A 21,056-nucleotide genomic window follows, 5' to 3' on the forward strand; every position below is an offset into this window, starting at 1 on the left:
ATCCCTAAGCCACCTACACTGCAGGGCAAAAAGTCCCAGTCTATCCAGCCTCTCCTTATAACTCAAACCATCAAGTCGTGGTAGAGTCCGAGTAAATCTTTTCTGCACTCATTCTAGTTTAATAATATCCTGCAGCCAAGGAGAGGTGTCCTTTCCCAGCGACTGCTGGTGCCATTCCACAGTCGGCCTGCAGGAGGAGGTGCGCACGGTCCCCTCTCCCTCCTGCACTTACCCCCCCAACTATACTGGATGAGGAAACTGGGGTTTGTTTGGGTATTCCAATCACTCTGGCAATGGAAACTGGAAATCCCACTGGAGTCAGGGTCTAATCAACTCCAAAGGATGGCCCCTCACCACTCTGGAGATGAAGGTTTTTTTTTAAACTACTCCCCCTCTTACAAGTAAGACCTCAGTGAATGAATTGATATTTAAACTTTTGGAATTCCCCGCTGAAGACGGTTCTGTTCCAGATGCTGCTCGGGCTGTGTGACCACCTTCAGTTCAGTCTGACTCGGGGCTTCAGTCGCGTGCAACAGCTTTTGTTTTTTTTAAAAAAAACAGGATAATATTTTTTGACAAGCTTTAAAGAATAAAGAGAAATACAACAGACATGATGAGCAGAAATCAAGCCAAAAAAAACTCGATTAACTCCTGTCTAGTGGATTTAATGCAGCATTTGACAATTATGACCCCCTTATCCTGGACAACCTATCACGCAAAGAGTTTTCAGGACAAACCTCAGTGAAAGATATTCAGTAAAGATCAGGAAGCTGTGTGGGGGCAGTGAGGGTTCCATCTTGTCCCAGAGAAAGTCAACTCTGCTCCGCTGCCCAACGGGATATCCCTGGACTGCGGGAGAGATTCACCCCATTTCACCTGCCAAATATTACCACTGACATCAAGTATAAAAAACCTCTGGGTGTGCTGTACAGCTTGATATTCCAACTTTGGGCTTGCACTCACTGGAGTTTAGAAGGATGTGAGGGGATCTGATCAGGGTATATAAATTTCAAAAGCGATTGATATAGTAAATGTAGACCAAATTAGATTCACTAGGTTGATTCCGGAGTTGAGAGGGTTGGCTTATGAGGAGAGACTGAGCAGACTGGGGCTATACTCATTGGAATTCAGAAGAATGAGGGGAGATCTTATAGAAACATATAAGATTATGAAGGGAATAGATAAGATAGAAACAGGGAAGTTGTTTCCATTGGCGGGTGAAACTAGAACCAGGAGGCATGGTCTCAAAATAAGGGGGAGCAGATTTAGGACTGAGTTGAGGAGGAACTTCTACCTGCCAGGTGCAAGACGGTGGGATTAGAAATAGCACCTGGTGTCCTTGGGCTGGCCTGGACAAGATGGGCCGAATGGCCTCCTTCTGTGCTGTAATCTATGGTTCTATGTGGCTTGCTGTCGGGTTTTGCTTGATAATGTATTCATGAAGGGACGTAGTACATTATATAATGTTACAGATACCACACAAATACAGGTTGTTGCCTCAACGGGACACATCAGCTCCGGAACATCTCAACATTTTCGGAAGAGCCACTTTGCCTTTAAGCACCGTTAATGGCTTTCTATTGTGTGACACGTACTTATTAAGGGGAGGTTACTGTGGGGGGGATTATTATGGACATAAATATCTCTTTCACTCTGTACACTGACACTCCCACACAAGTGCACTTCACATTTCCTGTGCTTGGTGGGAGAGATTGTTTAAAATCAAATCTCTGGAATTCGACACACCAGATTTATCCAGCTTGGGTCATGTTGGTTGTCGGGGGGGCGAGGGTGTTCGGGGGGGAGGAATGAGAAGGGGCGGAGTGGTGTGGGTCACAGGACAGTCGGAGGCTCTGGTAAAGTGACAGGAACAGCCCCTTTATCCCTATCGGACTACAGGCCAGCCCACCACACACCTCCGGGAACTAATTTTTTATTAAATTCTCCGTGAACACTTTTGTTCCTTAAAAATCGGACAGGGGAGCAAAATTATATCAGGTTTAGGTACAGCAGACCAGAAAGCAAAGCTGTTCTCATGAGCTGACGGTTCGAGGCCAACATGGACACAGATTTGAGGTTCTGATCAGGAGAATGAGAGGAAGAACATTCTTACCGAGCGTGTGCTAACGGCCTGCAACTTTCCACCTCTGAGGCTGGGAGAAGCAGATGTGATTGATGAGTTTAAAAGAAAATTGGATGGAGGGAAATAAATTTAGTGGGAAGTCTGACAACACCAGGTTAAAGTCCAACAGGTTTATTTGGTAGCACAAGCCACAAGCTTTCGGAACACGGCCTCTTCATCAGGTGAGCGGGAGTTCTGTTCACAAACAGGGATAGAACAGAACTCCTGATGAAGAGGCCGTGCTCCGAAAGCTTGTGGCTTGTGCTACCAAGTAAACCTGTTGGGCTTTAACCTGGTGTTGTGAGACTTCTCACTGTGCTTGTCGCAGTCCAACGCCGGCATCTCCACATCAGGGAAATAAATTTACAGGACAATAGGGAATGGATTGATTGGATTGCTTCACAGAGGGCTGGCACAGACTTGATGGGCCAAAAGGCCTACTGCTGTGCTATGAATGAGGCTCTGAATAGATTATTTGTGACTGTGAAAATCAACCTGAGTGTGATTGAGTCAGCTGTGGGAAGGCAGAGGTTGGCTGCATCAGGTGACCAATGTCGGAGTAGGTGGGAGGGATGATTGTGGGGGGGGGGTGGTGAGAGGTCGCGGGACAAACCACTCAGCACTGGCAGTGGAGACAGTGTGATGTGTGGGCAGAATGGGAACCCTGCTCCTCCACACAGTCTATAGTGTGCCAGTGCCTACTGTTTAAGCTCAAACAAGAAGAGGATGAATATCATTGGATGTGCAATGGAATACAAGATAGGAGGTTAGGGGTTGGATATTAAACAGTCTCTGATTATGCTTAAACTGCGGTCAGTATTTTAGCAATTGGTCTTGGAGGTTGGGGGCATTACGAGGGTTGACAAGTCTAAGATGGCAGATGCTGGGGTCGGGCTGGTTTGAGGCAGGAGGTCACATGATGAGGCCTTTCATTTATTCAGCCATGGGACTTGGGCATCAATGGCTAGTATATATTACCCCTCCCTAACTGCCACTAAGCTGCTGCCAGTGAGCTGCCTTCTTGAATTTCTGCAGTCCATGTGGCGTAGGTACACCCACAGTGCTGTTAGGGAATGAGTTCCAGGGTTTTGGCGCAGCGACAGTAATTTCCAACAGGAAAGTGGGTGAGTTGGAGGGAGGTTGCAGATAGAGATGTTCCCTTACATCTGCTATCATTTTCCTTCAAGATGTTGGAGGCTGTACGTTTGAAAGGCACTGTTCCAGTAGTTGCTACAGAGCAAAATACAGCCACTGTATATCAGTGGTGGAGGGAGTGAGTGTTTGTGGATGGGATACCAATGAAGCGGGCTGCTTTGTCCTGGACGGTATCAAGCTTCGAGTGTTGTTGGAGCTACATCCAGGCAAGTGGGGAGCAATGAATCACACTCCACAATTTAGCCTTGTAGATGGTGGACAGGCTTTGGACGAGATGAGTTACTCTTTGAACAATTCCCAACACTGAGCCATAGTATGAATATGGGGAGTCCCGATAGTTTCTGGTTAATGGTAACCTCCAGGATGCCAATAGTGGGGGATTCAGTCTCGGTAATGCCATTGAATGTCAAGGGGTGGTGGTTAGATTATCTCCAAACAGATTTGGCATTCGAAGACTCAATCTCTCCAAAGAATGTTAGAAATAGGAGATGGAGTCAAACATTCAACACCTCAAACCTGAACCACCAACCTTCATCAGATCGTAGCTAATCTCCTAGCTCAGCTCTTTGGCACTTCCCCATTATCCCTTCATTTCCTTAGTGCCCAAAAATCCTTTACTCTCAGTCTTGAATATATCCAATGGCTGAGCATCCACAACGCTTTGGGGCAGAGTGTTGCAAAGATTCACAACTCTCTGAGTGAAGAAATGTCTCCTCATCTCAGTCCAAAATGGCCGACCCCTCACCCTGATGCTGTGCCCCCCCCCCCCCAACTCCACAGCCAGGGAGAGCAGCCTCTCAACATCTACCCTGTCAAATCCTCAAAGAACTGTGTGCATTTGAATGAGATCACCTCTTATCCTTCTGAACTCTAGAGAATACAGGCCTAGTCTACTCAATCTCTCGGCGTAGGACCACCCTCTCACCCCGGGAAACTATCAAGTGTGTCAGTTATTGAACAACTCTATGCGAGCTCTCGCTGGGCTCCGAGTCCCAGTGACTCATTCCTTTGTTTGAGCTGTCAGAGAAATTCCAATCCATGCTCCTTGGAAAGCTGCTCAGACTTAGTGTCACTCTCACTAATACCCACCCTCAATCTTCCAGCCTCCACGGCCGGGTCGGGGGTGGGGGGGGGGGGGGGGGGGGGGCGGGGGGGCGTGCATGGAAGAGTTGACAATTACAGCTTCTTCTCACCGGAAGAGATGTGTGTATTTTTAACCAAATAAACACTCCTCCCTCGGATTCCTCCTCTCTCAAAAAGAAAGAGACTCCACCCGGAGTAATCATGTTCACATCACCTCAGAGATGGTAATTGTGACAGAGCAGTGGGAGGGGTTGCATCAACGAGATGGCATCAGAGCCAAAAGGGTTAAAATGATGAATCAGAGAATGGGAACAGTTCAGAAGGAGGCCAGTCAGCCCATTATGTCTGTACTGACTCCCTGCAAGGATGATTTAGCTCATGCCACTCCCACCTTTTTCCTGTAGTCCTCCATTTTAGAATCATAGATTTCTACAGCGCAGAAGGAGTCCGCAGCAACCACAATCCCACCCAGGGCCTTTCCTCATAACCCCATGTATTTCCCCTAGTCAGTCCCCCTGACACTAATGGACAATTTAGCATGGCCAATCTACCTAACCTGCACATCTTTGGACTGTGGGAGGAAACCCACGCAGACACGGGGAGAATGTGCAAACTCCACACAGACAGTGACCCAAGCCGGAAATCAAACCCGGGTCCCTGGCGCTGTGAGGCAGCAGTGCTAACCACTGCTAGTGGAAATCTGGAACTCCTCCAAACCTACTCCTAACCCCTACCCCCAACCAAATCTTATCTAAACATATAAGATGGGCGGCATGGTGGCACAGTGGTTAGCACTGCTGCCTCACATCACCAGGGCAGGGACCTGGGTTCTATAGCCGGCTTGGGCTACTGTGTGGAGTTTGCATGTTTTCCTTGTGACTGCGTGGGTTTCCTCCGGGTGCTCCAGTTTCCTCCTACATTCTGAAAGACGTGCTGGTTAGGTGCATTGGCTCGAACAGGCGCCAGACTGTGGCGACTAGGGGAGTTTCACAGTAACTTCATTGCAGTATTAACGTAAGTCTTACTTGTGGCTAATAAATTATGAAGGGAATGGATAAGATAGAAGCAGGGAGGTTGTTCCCACTGGCGGGTGAAACTAGAACTCGGGGGCATAGCCTCAAAATAAGGGGGTGCAGATTTAGGATGGAGTTGAGGAGGAACTTCTTCACACAAAGGGTTGTGAATCTGTGGAATTCCCTGCCCAGTGAAGCAGTTGAGGCTACCTCATTGAATGTTTTTAAGGCAAGGATAGATACATTTTTGAACAGTAAAGGAATTAAGGGTTATGGTGAGCGGGCGGGTAAGTGGAGCTGAGTCCACAAAAAGATTAACCATGATCTTATTGAATGGCGGAGCAGGCTCGAGGGGCCAGATGGCCTACTCCTGCTCCTAGTTCTTATGTTATGTTCAAATGCTGCAGATTCTAGGAGTCAACTGAAGCTTTCAAGATGGTGCTCGATTTGTTGGGTTAGGGTACTGAGGGAAGTGAAGGAAGGACAGGTAAGTGGGGTCCAGGAACAGGTCTGTCCTCAGATTCAAGGTGTGAAAAGGATTTCCTCCTATTTCTCTGACCTGCCCAGGAGATCTTCACAGGAACTTCATTACAGTGTTAACGTAAGCTTACTGTGACGCTAATAAATAAACTTAAACTTCGTGGTACAAAATCCTGATTTCCTGCATCCCAAAGAACACTTACCCGGGGGGTGGGGGGAGGTTTGGCGTTGCTGAAAAATAAGGGAATTACACCTGTGTACAATTCTGGTCATCCTATTATAGAAAGGCTATTATTAAACTAGAAAGAGTGCAGAAAAGATTTACTAGGATGCTACCAGGACCTGATGGTTTGAGATCTAAGGAGAGGCTGGATAGACTGGGACTTTTTTCTCTGGAACATAGAAGGTTGAGGGGTGATCTTATAGAGGTCTATAAAGAAATGAGGGGCACAGATCAGCGAGATAGTCAACATCTTTTCCCAAAGGTAGGGGAGTCTAAAACTAGAGGGCATAGATTTAAGGTGAGAGGGGAGAGATACAAAAGCGTCCAGAGGGGCATTTTTTTCACACAGAGGGTGGTGAGTGTCTGGAACAAGCTGCCAGAGGTAGTAGTGGAGGCGGGTATAATTTTGTCTTTTAAAAAGCATTTAGACAGTTACATGGGTAAGATGGGTATAGAGGGATATGGGCCAAATGCGGGCAATTGGGACTAGCTTAGGGTCTTAAGCAAAAAGGGGCGGCATGGACAAGTTGGGCTGAAGAGCCTGTTCCCATGCTGTAAACCTCTGTGACACTTCATCCCATTAGCCAGGACTCAGAGGTCAACCCTGTTGCACTTAGAGCCATGGCCACTAGGGGGAGGAAGGGAGCAGGGTGCTGTCTTTGTGATGAGGAGGCACAAGCTGGTCTGGGGGGTGACGGAGAACGTGAGTTTAAATCCCACCGGTGGGAGAATTTAAAATTCAGTTTTAAAATGAAAAAAAATGCAGTTTCAGTAAAAATGACCCTGAAGCTGAGAGATTGCTGTGAAACCCAATTGATTCTGTTCCTCTACATCGCTCCAGTCCCACACCAACATCGTTAACTCTTTATCCTCTGATAGGGTCATCCCCATCTCCCCAGGGGGCAACTAGGGATTGGCAATAACTACCAGCCATGCCAGTCACACCCACATCCTGAGAAGGATTTAAGAGACATGTTGGAGGTTTGTTCCCCAGCAATTCCGAGTAATGGGAGATAATACAGATCCTTAAAGTCTTAGCCAATCAGCTTGGAGATCATCAGGGTGACGGGGTTGGGGGGGTGGTCAGGTATCATCTCACCGTTTCCTCACCCACTTCTCCCAACGTAAAGACACTTCCACAGCCCACAGGTTTTCACATGTACAAACCAGTGTCCAATATTGGGCCACACTGTATCATCCAGCCCAGAATGCACTGGGTGAAAATGACAGCCATGGTGACCGAAGGATTGGGAAATACGTGACTCAGCAGACACCGAGTTGAAGAGGCTGTCGCAGAGGATTGCATTCCCCACATTCCTAATTTCTCTGTGAAACACAGGATTTAAATCACACTTACCTGCTCTCGCTCAGCCAGGCGTCTCTCCTCCTCCCGTTTCAGCCTCTCCACCTCCTCGTACCTCCTCCTCTGCTCCCGCTCCTGCTGTTTCCGGTGCTCCCGGTCTCTCCTTTGTTGCTGCAATGCCAGCGAGAGAGAATGATGAAATGTCAGAGGTGCTGGGTTACTGGGCAGGTGTTAACTCTGGCTCAGTCACTGGGTACATTCAAAAAAGAGATTGCTAGATTCCTGGATAGTAAAGGCATCAAGGGATATGGCGAAACATGTGGAAAAATAGCATTGAGGCAGGAGATCAGCGAGGAGGGTGGCGGCGTAGAGGTGTACTCACTGGACTAGTGATCCAGAGACCCAGGGTAATGCTCTGGGAACCCGGGTTCCAATCCTACCATGGCTGATGGTGAAATTTGAATTCAATAAAAATCTGGAATTAAAAGTCTAATGAAACCATTGTCGATTGTTGTAAAAACCCATCTGGTTCACTAATGTCCTTTAAGGAAGGAAATCTGCCGTCCTTACCCAGTCTGGCCTACATATGTCCAGTAAGAAGTCTCACAACACCAGGTTAAAGTCCAACAGGTTTATTTGGTAGCAAATACCATGCTCGGGGGTCGCGTAACTGGTGCATGGCCGTTCTTTGTTGGTGGAGCGATTTGTCTGGTTATTTCCGATAACGAACAAGACTTCTCCGTGCTAAATAGTTACGCGACCCCCGAGCATGGTATTTGCTACCAAATAAACCTGTTGGACTTTAACCTGGTGTTGTGAGACTTCTTACTGTGCTTACCCCAGTCCAACGCCGGCATCTCCACATCATGACTGCATATGTCTCCAGAGCCACAGCAATGTGGTTGACTCTAAGTCCCTCTGAAATGGCCCAGCAAGCTACTCAGTTCAAGGGCAACTGTGGATGGCCAATAAGTGCTGGCCAGCCAGAGATGGCCACATCCCCTCAATGAACAAAAAAATGATCTAACTGAATGGTGAAACAGGCACAAGGGGCTGAATGGCCCACTTCACTTCCTACTGCCCATGTGTCATAAGGTGACAAGGCATCTCGGTTTTTCTGGGACAGTCCCAGGTTTTCATCAAATGTCCTGATGTTCCAACAATGTTCTCAAAATTAGTCAAATTGCTCAAGTTTTCAGATTTTTTTTTAAGGACAACCTTTAAACTATGCCAAAGAGAACAGTGACATAATACGAACTAGGAAGATATAGCAGGCAGGAGGGTGGGTCACGGGTTGGGGGAAAATTGACAGCTGAACCGTGGGAGATGACTCCCAACTGGGTTTGTGTTCTGGGAACTCAGGCAACATCAGTCTGGGCCACCTCCTGAAAGTGGCCATGACAGCGTGTCTCCTAGTAACCAGTAACTCTCTGACAGAGGAGATGTGCAGCTCCAGGTACTCAGATGAGAAAGAGCTCAGTACCACTCTGGAATGGGACACAATCTCACCATCTCCCTTATCCCCCTAACGTGAAACTCAATATTACCCACAGCTGGCTCTCTCTTTCGAAAACCTGGTTATCTGACAGTTAGTGAATTTGATCTGGAAATCCAGCTGTGGGAGACAGTTACAACAACAACTTGTATTTATATAGCTTCTTCAACACAGGAAAACCGTCCCAAGGTGCTTCATGTGATTATCAAACAGAATTTGACACTGAGCCAGATAGAAAGGAATTAGGAAAAAATGACCAGTAACTGTCAGAAATATAGATTTTAAGCAGCAATTTAAAAGGAGAGGGGAGAATTCCAGCGCTTAGGGTCCAGGCAGCTGAAGGCACGGCAGCCAATGATGAAGCAATTAAAATTGGGGATGTGCAAGAGGAGGGCAGGTGATGGCTGAGTGGTATTATCGCTAGATGATTAATCCAGAAACTCAGCTGGGGACCCGGGTTCGAATCCCACCACAGCAGATGGTGGAATTTGAATTCAATAAAAAAATATCTGGAATGAAGAATCCACTGATGACCATGAAACCATTGTCGATTGTCGGAAAAACCCATCTGGGTCACTAATATCCTTTAGGGAAGGAAATCTGCCGTCCTTACCCGGTCTGGCCTACATGTGACTCCAAAGCCACAGCAATGTGGTTGACTCTCAACTGCCCTCTGAACAAGGGCAACTCAGGATGGGCAATAAATGCTGGCCAGCCTGCGACACCCATATATGAATTTAAAACAAGAGGCCAGATTTGGCGGTACACAGAGATCTGGGAGGGTTGTGGGGCTGGAGAAGGTTACAGAGAATGGGAAGGGAAAGGTCATGGAGAAATTTGATAAGATGAGAATGTTAAATTTGTGGTGCTGTTTACAGCCAATGTAATCAGTAAGCACAGGGGTGATGGCTGAGTGGGACTAGACACAGGTTAGCAGAGTTTTGGATGAGCTCAAGTTTACTGCAGGTAACAGATGGAAGGTGGGTCAGGAGAGAACTGAAACTCTTGTACTTTAACTTGAGGGGTTGAATTTAGGGGGCCTGCAAATTTAGGAATAGAGGTGGGTTCATCAAAAATACCAGCGCCTGGCGATGTGCCAACTGCAAATGATCCTGCTGTTGGCAATATTCACCAGGCAGGAGGATGGTGGGACATAAATCCTGCTCCCCTTCCTATTGAGGCTTAAAGGGTCAAGTAAAATATTCGGTTAACTTCCTTATATTTAAGTGATGTAAACAGAAGGGAAGTAGCGTGTCTTTTTAAAAAAGGTAGGATAGTTTATTATTAGTGCTAAGGTTTATTATTTAATAGGTAGGGAAATGGCAGGGCATCTCCATCCTCAAGTGCACATCCTGTAATATGTGGGAACCCCACGATACTGCCCATGTTTTGGATAGCTGTATATGCAGAAAATGTCATCAGATGCAGCAGGTCAAACTCCAGGTTTCAGAGCTGGACCAGCAACTGGCATCTCTACGGCACATTCACGAGAGCTTTCTGAATAGCAATTTTATAAATGTGGTCACCCTACACCTTAAATATATTCAGGGAAAGAAGAAACAGGTGACCACCAGCCTGATGGGCTGAATGGCCTTCTTCTGCGTTCAATGATTCTATTTGACTTGAGGGCACAGGTGCACCAAGAGCTTGGTACAAAGTCTCCAGTTTCTGCTTTCCTCCAATTAGAATTGAACCATGTACTCAAGGGACTGAAGATGTTTCTGGAAAGTCTGGGTGAATGGGCCAATTCTTCGATGCAAACACAATGAGGAATCCACAGTTTACAGGATGGCTGAGAGGAAGAGCACTCAATGTTTTCAAAAATAAGCAAAAGAGAAAAGGGAATAGAAAGATATGTTGAAATGAAGTAGACACAGGAGGAGAGCTGCACAGATGAGTCGGGCTAAATGGTCTGTTTCGGTGCTGCACGTTCTACATAATGTTTTCTGTGGTGTAAATTCTATATAATGCTACATAAATAATATAATGAAATTCTGTTCACTAAAGGTTGAGTGGAATGATAGATCTCCCCTGAGCTCCAGGAGGTAATGGATTCTGGATCAAGAGTTTGATCAAGAGCAACCAATTAATTCTCAGCAAGGGGGCAGCAGCGTACAAGAGTGTACATGTCTTGTTCACTATCTTCCAAACAAACCTCCACCAATCATTTCACCTCTTAACGCATGGGGCGCGATCTTACTACCTGTTTATGCCACGCTCCCACTGCAACGAGGTCAGAGAATTTGGTGGCCAGCGGGATGGGAAAATCCCACCGGCGTGAATGGTGGGAAGGTTCCGGCCATGGTACTTCATTCCATTGTATCCAAAACCAAATATGGGCAGCCATGTTGAAGAAGGCGGCTTTGCAGTTAAGAGTTAAAAATCAACTCATTCCGGTCTCGTTGTCAGAGGGCCTGGAGCAGGGTTGGGGGTGGGGAGGAATTAAACAGCACATGCCTGGCTCTGTTGTGGGTTAGTTGACAGCAATGATCAGTGTCCAATTCCAATTCTCTTCCTGCATCCAGTGGTGCACTGAGCTTTGTGGATAGCAGGTTCATGGATGTGGGTTGGGATTCTCCGATCCTCGCTGGCAGCCAGAACGGAGAATTTGGCGCTCAGCCAAATCTCCATTAACAGCCGTGGGACTGGAGAATCCGAGCCACGGGCGAGGCCGGAGAATTACTTTTGTGGTCACCCTACAGCTCAAATGTATTCAGGGAAAGAAGAAATGGGTGACCCCAGTCTAATGGGGCACACTTTTGTCTGTTTCCATGGCGAGTAATTTCTGGAACCGGTCAGTACTCTGTCGCCAGAGGCTTATAGCTTGAGGCACCACTCCACACCAAGCATGGCGGACCAGGAATCTCTCCCGCTTTTACTGTCAGGCATTGGGGTGTTTGGAAGGATTTACAAGTTGACCCGTCTGACTGCATTATCAATGCACCTTCCTTGATCATCAAGTCCTGGGTTGGGACTTGAACTTCTGGCTCAGAAGCAAGGCCGCTACCCCCTGCATCATAAGTCCTCAGAACTGATTCGTGTAACCTATCCGAAATCTCTATAAGTCACTGGTTAGGCCCTAGCTGGCAGACTGTGGCCAATTCTGGGCGCCACACTTTAGGAAGGACGTTTGGAGATGATGTAGAGACCGACTGACATGGTACCAGGGATGAGGGAGTCCAGTTAATGTGGAGAGGCTGGTGAAGCTGGAGCTCTTCCTCTTGAAACAGCGAAGATTAAATAGATCCCAATAAAATATCGGCAAGATGATGAAGCTGGATCGGGTAATCTGTTCCAAGGGGCGGCAGGATGGCACAATGGTCAGCACTGCTGCCTCACAGCACCAGGGACCCGGGTTCAATTCCCAGCTTGGGTCACTGTCTCTGTGGAGTTTGCACCTTCTCCCCGTGTCTGTGTGGGTTTCCTCCGGGTGCTCCAGTTTCCTCCCACATTCTGAAAGGCATGCTGGTTAGGTTCATTGACCCGAACAGGCGCCGGACTGTGGAGACTAGGGGAATTACATAGTAACTTCATTGCAGTGTTCATGTAAGCCTATTTGTGACTAATAAAATAAACTTTAACTTTAACTTTAGGACGTGGCAGAGGTTCGGTATCCAGAGGACACAAATGAAAGGCAAAAGAGGACCATTGCAAAGAGTTGTGATCTAGAACACACAAAATCAGATTCAATGGTAACTTTCAAAAGGGAATTGGATAAATATTTACAAAGGAAAGTGTAGGGCAGTGAGAATAATTGGGTAAATCTTATAAAGAGCCGGTGCAACAGTGGCACAGTGGTTAGCACTGCTGCTTCACAGCACCAGGGACCCAGGTTCAATTCCAGCCTCGGGTCACTATCTGTGTGGAGTTTGCACGTTCTCCCCGTGTCTGCGTGGGTTTCCTCCGGGTGCTCTGGTTTCTTCCCACACTCCAAAGATCTGTAGGTGAGGTGGATTGGCCATGGTAAATGCGTGGGGTTATGGGGATAGGGCGGGGGGAGGGTCTGGATGGGATGCCCTTTTGGAGACTCTTTTGCAGACTCAAAGGGCCGGATGGCTTCTTTCTGCACCGTAAGGATTCTCTGATGCTAGAGTGCAGGAATGATGGATGAAATGGCCTCCTCCTGTGCAGGTTATAGGATATAAACCTGTTGGACTTTAACCTGGTGTTGTTAAAACTCTTACCAGGTTATAGGAAGCAAGTTAGGTGGACGGTACATGGGTTGAATGTACTCAGAGTTAAGTGGGTCAGAATCTTTGCCCGTGTTCCCAGCGTCGCTTCCACAAGGAGATTTAGTGAAAACAATGAGGACACAAGCTTTGTTTATCCCTGTACACGAGCTACGGGCTTCCCCTGCTCCGGTCTTGGCTGACTCAGCTCCACACATTCACATTCGGACCGAGACAGGAAGCAGCCATTCATTCCCTTCCTGTTAACACAGCCTCATTGAAAACTACAAAACACTTTCCCAAACAAAAGGTAATGTTTCTGTCAAATCCCAAGCCCAGCACCTCACCCGGCTACTCAATCACAACATTCCTTCAGCATCACTGGGGTGTAGAGCACTGACAAGTGCTCAAAACACTCCAATAGGAATACAGGAAATAGCAATAGGAGTAGGCCATTCAGCCCATTGAGCCTGCTTTGCTATTCAAACAGATGATGGCTTATCATCCACCTCTACACACTTTTGCCCCACCATCCCCATATCCTTTGATGTCATCAGTATCCAGAGATCTACCAATGTCCATCTCGAAGATGCTCAATGATTCTGGGACAGAGAATTCCAAAGATTCACCATGAGTCTGACTGCTCCCCACAAACGCCGTTACCTCCTCCAATCTCTGCCGCTGCTCCCTCTGCTCCTCGATGCGCTTCTGCCGTTCGGCCAGCAGTTGGCGCTTGTGCTCCTCGTTCTCCCGCTGCTGCTGCTCCTGGAGTTGTTGCCTTTTGATGGCCTCTGACCTTTCCTTGTTGGCCAATTGGAGCCGCAGGAAGTCCCGGCGAAGGGTTGACTCTCCGGGCAGGTTGACAATGGAGCTGCGGGGCGAGCGGGGGAGAGGGGGGAGGAGAAATGCAATAGTTAAATCTCAAGCCATCAGGGGAGCTGGAAGCAGAGAACCCCGGCGTCACAGAATATTGTGGCTGGATTGTGTTTGGGGGTGAGGCTCAGAACTGAACAACTACCTGTTCCCTGACCTCAGTGACAGAAACATTCTATAAAACTTATGTTGCAATACAATAGGAAAGAATTAGATCTCTACAACCCTGTTTACGAACACCAGACCCCAAAGCTCCTTCCAACAATGAAGTACTTTCTGCAAAGTAGTCACTGTTGTAATGGAGAAACTACGTTAGCCAAATCTGTGCACAGCAAGATCCCGCAGACTGTCATGCAGTAAATGACGAGATCATCAGTTTCAGTGATATGTCTGTCACATGAGGAGAGGATTATATTCACCGGAGTTTAGGAGTGAGATGGCATCTTATAGAAACTTATAAAATTCTAACAGGGTTAGACAGGGCAGATTCAGAAAGAATGTTCCCGATGGTGGGGGAGTCCAGAATTAGGGGTCATAGTTTGAGGATAAGGGGTAAACCTTTTAGAACTGAGGTGAGGAGAAATTTCATCACCCAGAGGGTGGTGAATGCATGGAATTCACTCCCACAGAATGTAGTTGAGGCCAAAATCTTGTCTGATTTCAAGAAGAAATTCGATATAGCTCTTGGGGCTAAAGGGATCAAGGGATATGGGGGAAAGGGGGGATCAAGATATTGAATTTGATGATCAGCCATGATCAAAATGAATGGCAGAGCAGGCTCGAAGGGCCGAATGGCCTCCTCCTGCTTCTAGTTTCAATGTTTCTAATTGAAGGATAAATATTAGCCCCAAGACATTGGGGAGAACTCTCCCACTCTTCCTCAACATATTGGCCACGGAACCTTTTATGTTCACCCAAGGGGGCTGAAAGGGCCTTAACTGCATGTCTCATCTGAAACAAAGCACCTCTGGCAGTGCAGCACTCCCTCAGTACCACACTGTGTGTCATCTTAGATTACTGGCTCAGGTCCTGTAGACGGAAATTAAACTCTCATTCTGACTCAGGTAAGTGCACGTCACCCACTGAACCTCCAAGAGGCCACACACGTTTTCACGTAATTCAACAGAAATTCAAGGAGACAGACTCAAAGTAAGACGTATCCTCCAGTTCCTGGTATTCACTTCTTCCTCGCTTACCTTGGCTCTCCAAATTCGTGGTCCTCCTCCTCTTCCTCGCTCCCACTGTATTCATATTCTGTCTCATCTGAGGAAATCAGATAAGAACATACATTATGTTAGTTCACCAAGGCTCCTTCAGCAGCAACTTCCAAATCCATTGCCTCTACCATCTAGAAGGACAAAAGCAGCAGATACCTGGCAACACCACCACTTGGAGGTTCCTCTCCAAGTCACTCACCAACCTGACTTGGAAATATATCACCTTTCCTTCGCTGTCGCTGGGTCAAAATCCTGGATCTCCCTCCCTAATAGCACTGTGGGTGTACCTACACCACATGGACTGCAGCAGTTCAAGAAGATGGCTCACCACCACCTTCCCAAGGGCAGTTAGGGATGGGCAATAAATGCTGGTCTAGCCAGCGACACACACATCCCATGAAAAAATGAAAAAAGATGCAACATCTTGCATTTATATAGCATCTTTTACATAGTACAATATTCCCAGGTGCATCCACAGCAACATCATTAAGGTTTGACACTGAGGCACGCAAAGAAATTAAAAAGGTTTATTTTAAGGAACCAGGGGAGAGAAGTGGATATAGGATATAGAGTGGTTTCAGAATAGTTTTCCAGAGTTTAGGCAGCTAAAGGCACCACTGCCAATGGTGGAGCCAGGAAAAACTGAGACAAAAGGCCAGAATTAAAGATGATCAGATATGTTTGGGGTCGTAGGGGCTGGAGCAAGTCAGAGAGATAGCGAGGGGTGTAGGGGGTGGAGCAAGTCAGAGACAGGGGTGGATGTAGGGGCTGGAGCAGGTCACAGAGATAGGGAGGGGTGTAAGGGCTAGAGCAAGTCAGAGATGGGGGGGAATGTAGGGGCTGGAGCAAGTCAGAGGCGGTGGGGGGGGGGGCAGGATGTAGAGGCTGGAACAGGTCACAGAGATAGGGAGGGGTGTAGGGGCTGGAGGAGATTACAAAGATAGGGAGGGGGTGTAGGTGCTGGAGGAGATTACAGAGATAGGGAGGTGTGTAGGGGCTGGAGGAGGTTACAGAGATAGGGAGGGGTGTAGTGGCTGGAGGAGGTTAAGGCGATGGCGAGGGGATGTAGGTGCTGAAAGAGGTTTCAGAGATAGGGAGGGATGTAGTGGCTGGAGGAAGTTACAAAATTAGGGAGGAGGGTAGGCGCTAGAGGAGATTACAGAGATAGGGAGGGGTGTAGGGGCTGGAGGAGGTTACAGAGATAGGGAGGGGTGTAGTGGCTGGAGGAGGTTAAGGCGATGGCGAGGGGATGTAGGTGCTGAAAAAGGTTTCAGAGATAGGGAGGGATGTAGTGGCTGGAGGAAGTTACAAAATTAGGGAGGAGGGTAGGCGCTAGAGGAGATTACAGAGATAGGGAGGGGTGTAGGGGCTGGAGGAGGTTGTAGCGTCTGGAGGAGGTTGCAGAGATTGTCAGGCGTGTAGGGACTGGAGGAGGTTATAGATAGGGAGGAGTGTAGAGACTAAAGGAGGTTACAGAAGTAGGGAGTAGTGTAGGTGCTGGAGGACAGATAGGGAGCAGTGTAGAATCTGGGAAAGTTTTGAATATGAGAATGAGGACTTTATATAAAAGAATAGAGACATTGCTAGTTGTAGATATACACTGGGAATAAACAGATATTTGGTACAAAATAGATAAAAGAATAGACTCGTCTCGCTGGTATCACATTACTGGAAGCTGCTTCAAGTTTAGTTTGGACTGTTTTTTTCTGAGGCAATGAGAGCTGTAGCTAGCCTGCAAAGTGGGCCTTGGTCAATCAGATCTCTGCAATATTGGGAGAGTAAGTAGATGGTTACTTAAAAGAATAAAAAGCATACGAAGCTGGCTAAGATTTTCATGAACCTTCTTAAAGATGCTTGCTAAAATGTGAATGTTCATTAGTGCGTTAATGTAGAATAGAAGTGACATTAGTGAACAAGCCTATAGTACAACAGCCTGGTACAGAATTCAACCACTTAAACCAAATAGCCATTTTATACAATTCACCGCCAGGCCTCATGTACAACAGGAATAAATGGTCACAGGTCCAAACAAACAATGCAGCTCCCAAAGTTAGTGCAAGGATGAGATGGGAAGGATTTATAAAAGTCGTCATGGGGAACAGCCTAAGGTGCAATGAGGAAAGATGATGCAGGGGCCCATTGATCCAGGAGGCAAAGCCTCAAGAATCTCCTGGATAACATTAAAGGTGGGCTTTTACCTCATGGTTTAGACAAAGAACATTTTATTGGGAATTTCAGAATAAAATAGATTCACGGTAACAGGTTTGGACACCTGGAGACATTGGGAAGATGTGAGGCACCGAGGGGAAAAGAGAAAGAAGAACAAAAGAGCTGTTTGTTTGAGCTGGCCACTCTGCCCGTTCTAAATCAGGACTCCACTGGCCACATGTTTCTGTTGTGCAACTATTGTGTATATTCCGTCTTAAGCTCTAATTAAACTCTCTATCCCAACACATCAGATAGTTGACAACATCAACAACTTGGAAAAGAGTCAATGGTTACAGCACAGCAGGACAGCGACAGCTGAATGGAACTTGGTGTGAATTACGATACGGACAATGGTTTTAGCATAAAACCAAGAGGTGGAAGGTGGGGGCTGATCTGGAAAGCATTGAAATAGAATCATAGAAACCCTACAGTGCAGAAGGAGGCCATTCGGCCCATCGAGTCTGCACCGACCACAATCCCACCCAGGCCCTACCCCTACATATTTTACCCGCTAATCCCTCCAACCTACGCATCCCAGGACTCTAAGGGGCAATTTTTTTTTTAACCTAGCCAATCAACCTAACCCGCACATCTTTGGACTGTGGGAGGAAACCGGAACACCCGGAGGAAACCCACGCAGACACGAGGAGAATGTGCAAACTCCACACAGACAGTGACCCGAGCCGGGAATCGAACCCGGGACCCTGGAGCTGTGAAGCAGCAGTGCTAACCACTGTGCTATCATGCCGCCATGGTCAATACACAATTCCCGAACCATCCGGGGCATCTGGATTGTTTGTTCGGGGTGCAGCGTTTTGGACATTCCTCCCATCACAATCGAAGCACACATGATGGAAACAAACGGTTGGATCTCCAGCAATGACTGCTCCAAAACTTCACCCACCTTTCTCTCCCCTCTTCTTCTTGGTGCGGTCAATGTGGTCCTTGAGTTGGATGCGGACTTGCCTCTCGTTGAGTTGGTCCCTGATGAAGGGATGCTTCAGCAGCTGGTCGGTAGCTGGCCTTTGCCCATGGTTCTTCACCAAACAGCCCTCGATAAAAGACACAAACTTCTTTGACCTGGGGGAGAGTTAGGGAGAGCATCAAAGAGAGAGAAACCTGGTGAGAGCCCGAGAGTGTCTAACCAGGTGACCACTGTCAACACAACTCGGGTACCACCCAATGCACTTCCCTTTTTAAAGTATATTTTTAATTTTTAAAGTTTATTCTATTAGTCACAAGTAGGCTTACATTAACACTGCAATGAAGTTACTGTGAAAATCCCCTAGTCGCCACTCCGGCACCCGTTCGGGTACAGTGAGGGAGAATTTAGCATGGCCAATGCACCTAACCAACACGTCTTTCAGACTGTGGGAGGAAACCAGAGCACCCGGAGGAAACCCACGCAGACACGGGGAGAATGTGCAGACCCTGCACAGGCAGTGACCCAAGCCAGGAATCGAACCTGGGTCCCTGACGCTGTGAGGCAGCAGCGTTAAACACTGTGCCACCGTGCCACCCCCGGCACTAGGTCATAGGTGGAGGAGGTCCCTATGTTCTGTTTAAATGTCTACCTTGCCTGTCCTGTGGTTTCATCCCTCACCACACTCGATAAATTATCTCGATTGGTCCAGTCAATTTTTCCCATAATCTTGAAATCTTCAATGACAAATCCTCTTTTCCAGAGGCAATAGACCCAACTTGCACCAAGTTGACAGCACAGAAACATGCCAGGTGGTCTATGCTGGTGTTTCTGCTCCACACACCTCACCGCCCAGCAACATAGTTTCTATTCCTTTCTTTGGGTTTATCTGTCTCTCCTCAGATCTCAACCACTCCCTGGGTAAAGAGATTTCTCCTGAATTACCGACTGGATTTATTAGCCATGGTCTTAATTTATCTTCGCAAGTTTTGAACACCTCCACAAATGGAACATCTTCCCTACATCAACTCTGTCAGTCCCCTGGGAATGTTTAAATATCCCATCATTTCACCTTCTCAATGTTCCCTTTTCCAGAGAAAGAATGTCTATTCAATCTATCTGAATATTTATAACCTGGCATCATCCTTTACAAACCCTTTTTGCACCTTCTCCAGTGTCTCCATATTCTTATTATAACATGGAGACAGAACCATTCACTTCAAGTATCGTCACAAGTTTAACTTCTCTATTTTTCCAATTCTGTCACTAAACAGAGAATCTTGCTTCTGCACTCGCCTTTTAATCTGTTTTGTGTATCTGTACTGTCAGATCTCCCTTCTCCTCTCTAAACACGTACATTATTTTCCAAACAGTCTGTGGTTTCCTTATGATCAAAACCCACCACCTCACATTTATCAATATTCAAATACATTTGCCAACACTCATTCTGCAAGTTTATTGCTATGTTCCGATACCTCTTTTATACTCACCACAACTTTCTTTATTTTTTTTATTTTTCATTTTCTAGTTCTTATCATCCCTCACAATTCTGGTGTTTGCCGTAAACTTCGAAATTTCACTTTGAGTCAAAAATCTTTATGTAAATGGAAAACAACAGTATTCCCAACACCACACGGCATTGGTGGCACAGTGGTTAGCGCTGCTGCCTCACAGCGCCAGGGACTGGGGTTCGATTCCCGGCTTGGGTCACTGTCTGTGCAGAGTTTGCACGTTATCCCCCGTGTCTGTGTCGGTTTCCTCTGGGCGCTCCAGTTTCCTCCCACTGTCCAAAGACGTGCTGGTTAGGTATATTGGCCATGCTAAATTCTCCCTCAGTGTACCCGAACAGGCACCGGAGTGTGGCGACTAGAGGATTTTCACAGTAACTTCATTGCAGTGTTAATGTAAGCCAACTTGTGATTAATAAATAAACTTTAAACTTTAATCCCAGTGGAAGTCACTTCCCACCCTTTTAAATGCCCGAGTAACTACCCTTAAACCCTATTTGCTGTTTCCTGCTTTATACATTCCGTCCTTATCCTTTCTCTCGTAACTGATGTCCCGGATTGAATTTTTAAAAAACATTCATGGGATTTGAGCATCAAATGGGCCAACATTTGTTTTCCAAGCCTGGATATTATCCATTGCATTTGGACACGGACTGCTTCAGTATCCAAAGAGTCACGAATGGTGCTGAACATTGTGCAATCTCAGCAAACATCCCCACTTCTGACCTTACGATGGAAGGAGAGTCATTGATGAAGCAGCTGAAGATGGTTGGGACTAGGACACTAACCCTGAGGAATCTGGATAATGATGGAGGCTGCTTCAACGAAGGCATTCAAAGGGGAATTAGAGTGTTATCTGAAAAGGAAGAGTGTGCAGGATTAAGGGGAGGAGGAGGGGAAGGGCATTAAGTGATTTGCTCATTTGGAGTCAGTGAGACACGATGGGCCGAATGACCACCTCCTGTGTTGGAATAATTCTGTGATTTCTCTCAGATTCTGGTGCTTGATAAGTGCGAGGGATTTTGTGTTTGAAGTCGTGATTATTGAGATTTATTGTTGAAAGTGTTTGACAAGGTTACTCATAGGGCAACTAACTGCATTGCAGTGTTAATGCAAACCTACTTGTGACTAATAAATAAATGGAAATAAACAACTCGCTACAAAACTTTGGACAGATGGTTCAAGAGGAAGAGAAGCGCCCTCAGGTTCGACAGATTGCAGGGGAATCTGAATGAGATCGTTCATTAAGTTTGAGTCGGGTAGACAAGAAGAAGTTATTCCCATT

At 46.9% G+C, this 21,056-nt stretch overlaps 1 protein-coding gene across 4 annotated transcripts in view; it reads right to left on the reverse strand.

Moving 5' to 3' along the window:
- LOC144486337 (traf2 and NCK-interacting protein kinase-like) overlaps positions 1 to 21,056 on the reverse strand; it is a 214,381-nt gene that overhangs the window by 84,341 nt on the left and 108,984 nt on the right. For all 4 annotated transcript variants that reach the window (XM_078204383.1, XM_078204375.1, XM_078204366.1 and 1 more), the window contains exons 10-13: positions 18,246 to 18,421; positions 15,113 to 15,179; positions 13,707 to 13,914; positions 7,434 to 7,550 (exon numbers count right to left, since the gene is read on the reverse strand). In XM_078204383.1, the coding sequence (XP_078060509.1) occupies positions 7,434 to 7,550; positions 13,707 to 13,914; positions 15,113 to 15,179; positions 18,246 to 18,421 (568 nt within the window). The remainder of the gene's footprint in view (positions 1 to 7,433; positions 7,551 to 13,706; positions 13,915 to 15,112; positions 15,180 to 18,245; positions 18,422 to 21,056) is intronic.

Source organism: Mustelus asterias, chromosome 3 (assembly GCF_964213995.1).
Source record: "Mustelus asterias chromosome 3, sMusAst1.hap1.1, whole genome shotgun sequence".
NCBI lineage: Eukaryota > Metazoa > Chordata > Chondrichthyes > Carcharhiniformes > Triakidae > Mustelus > Mustelus asterias.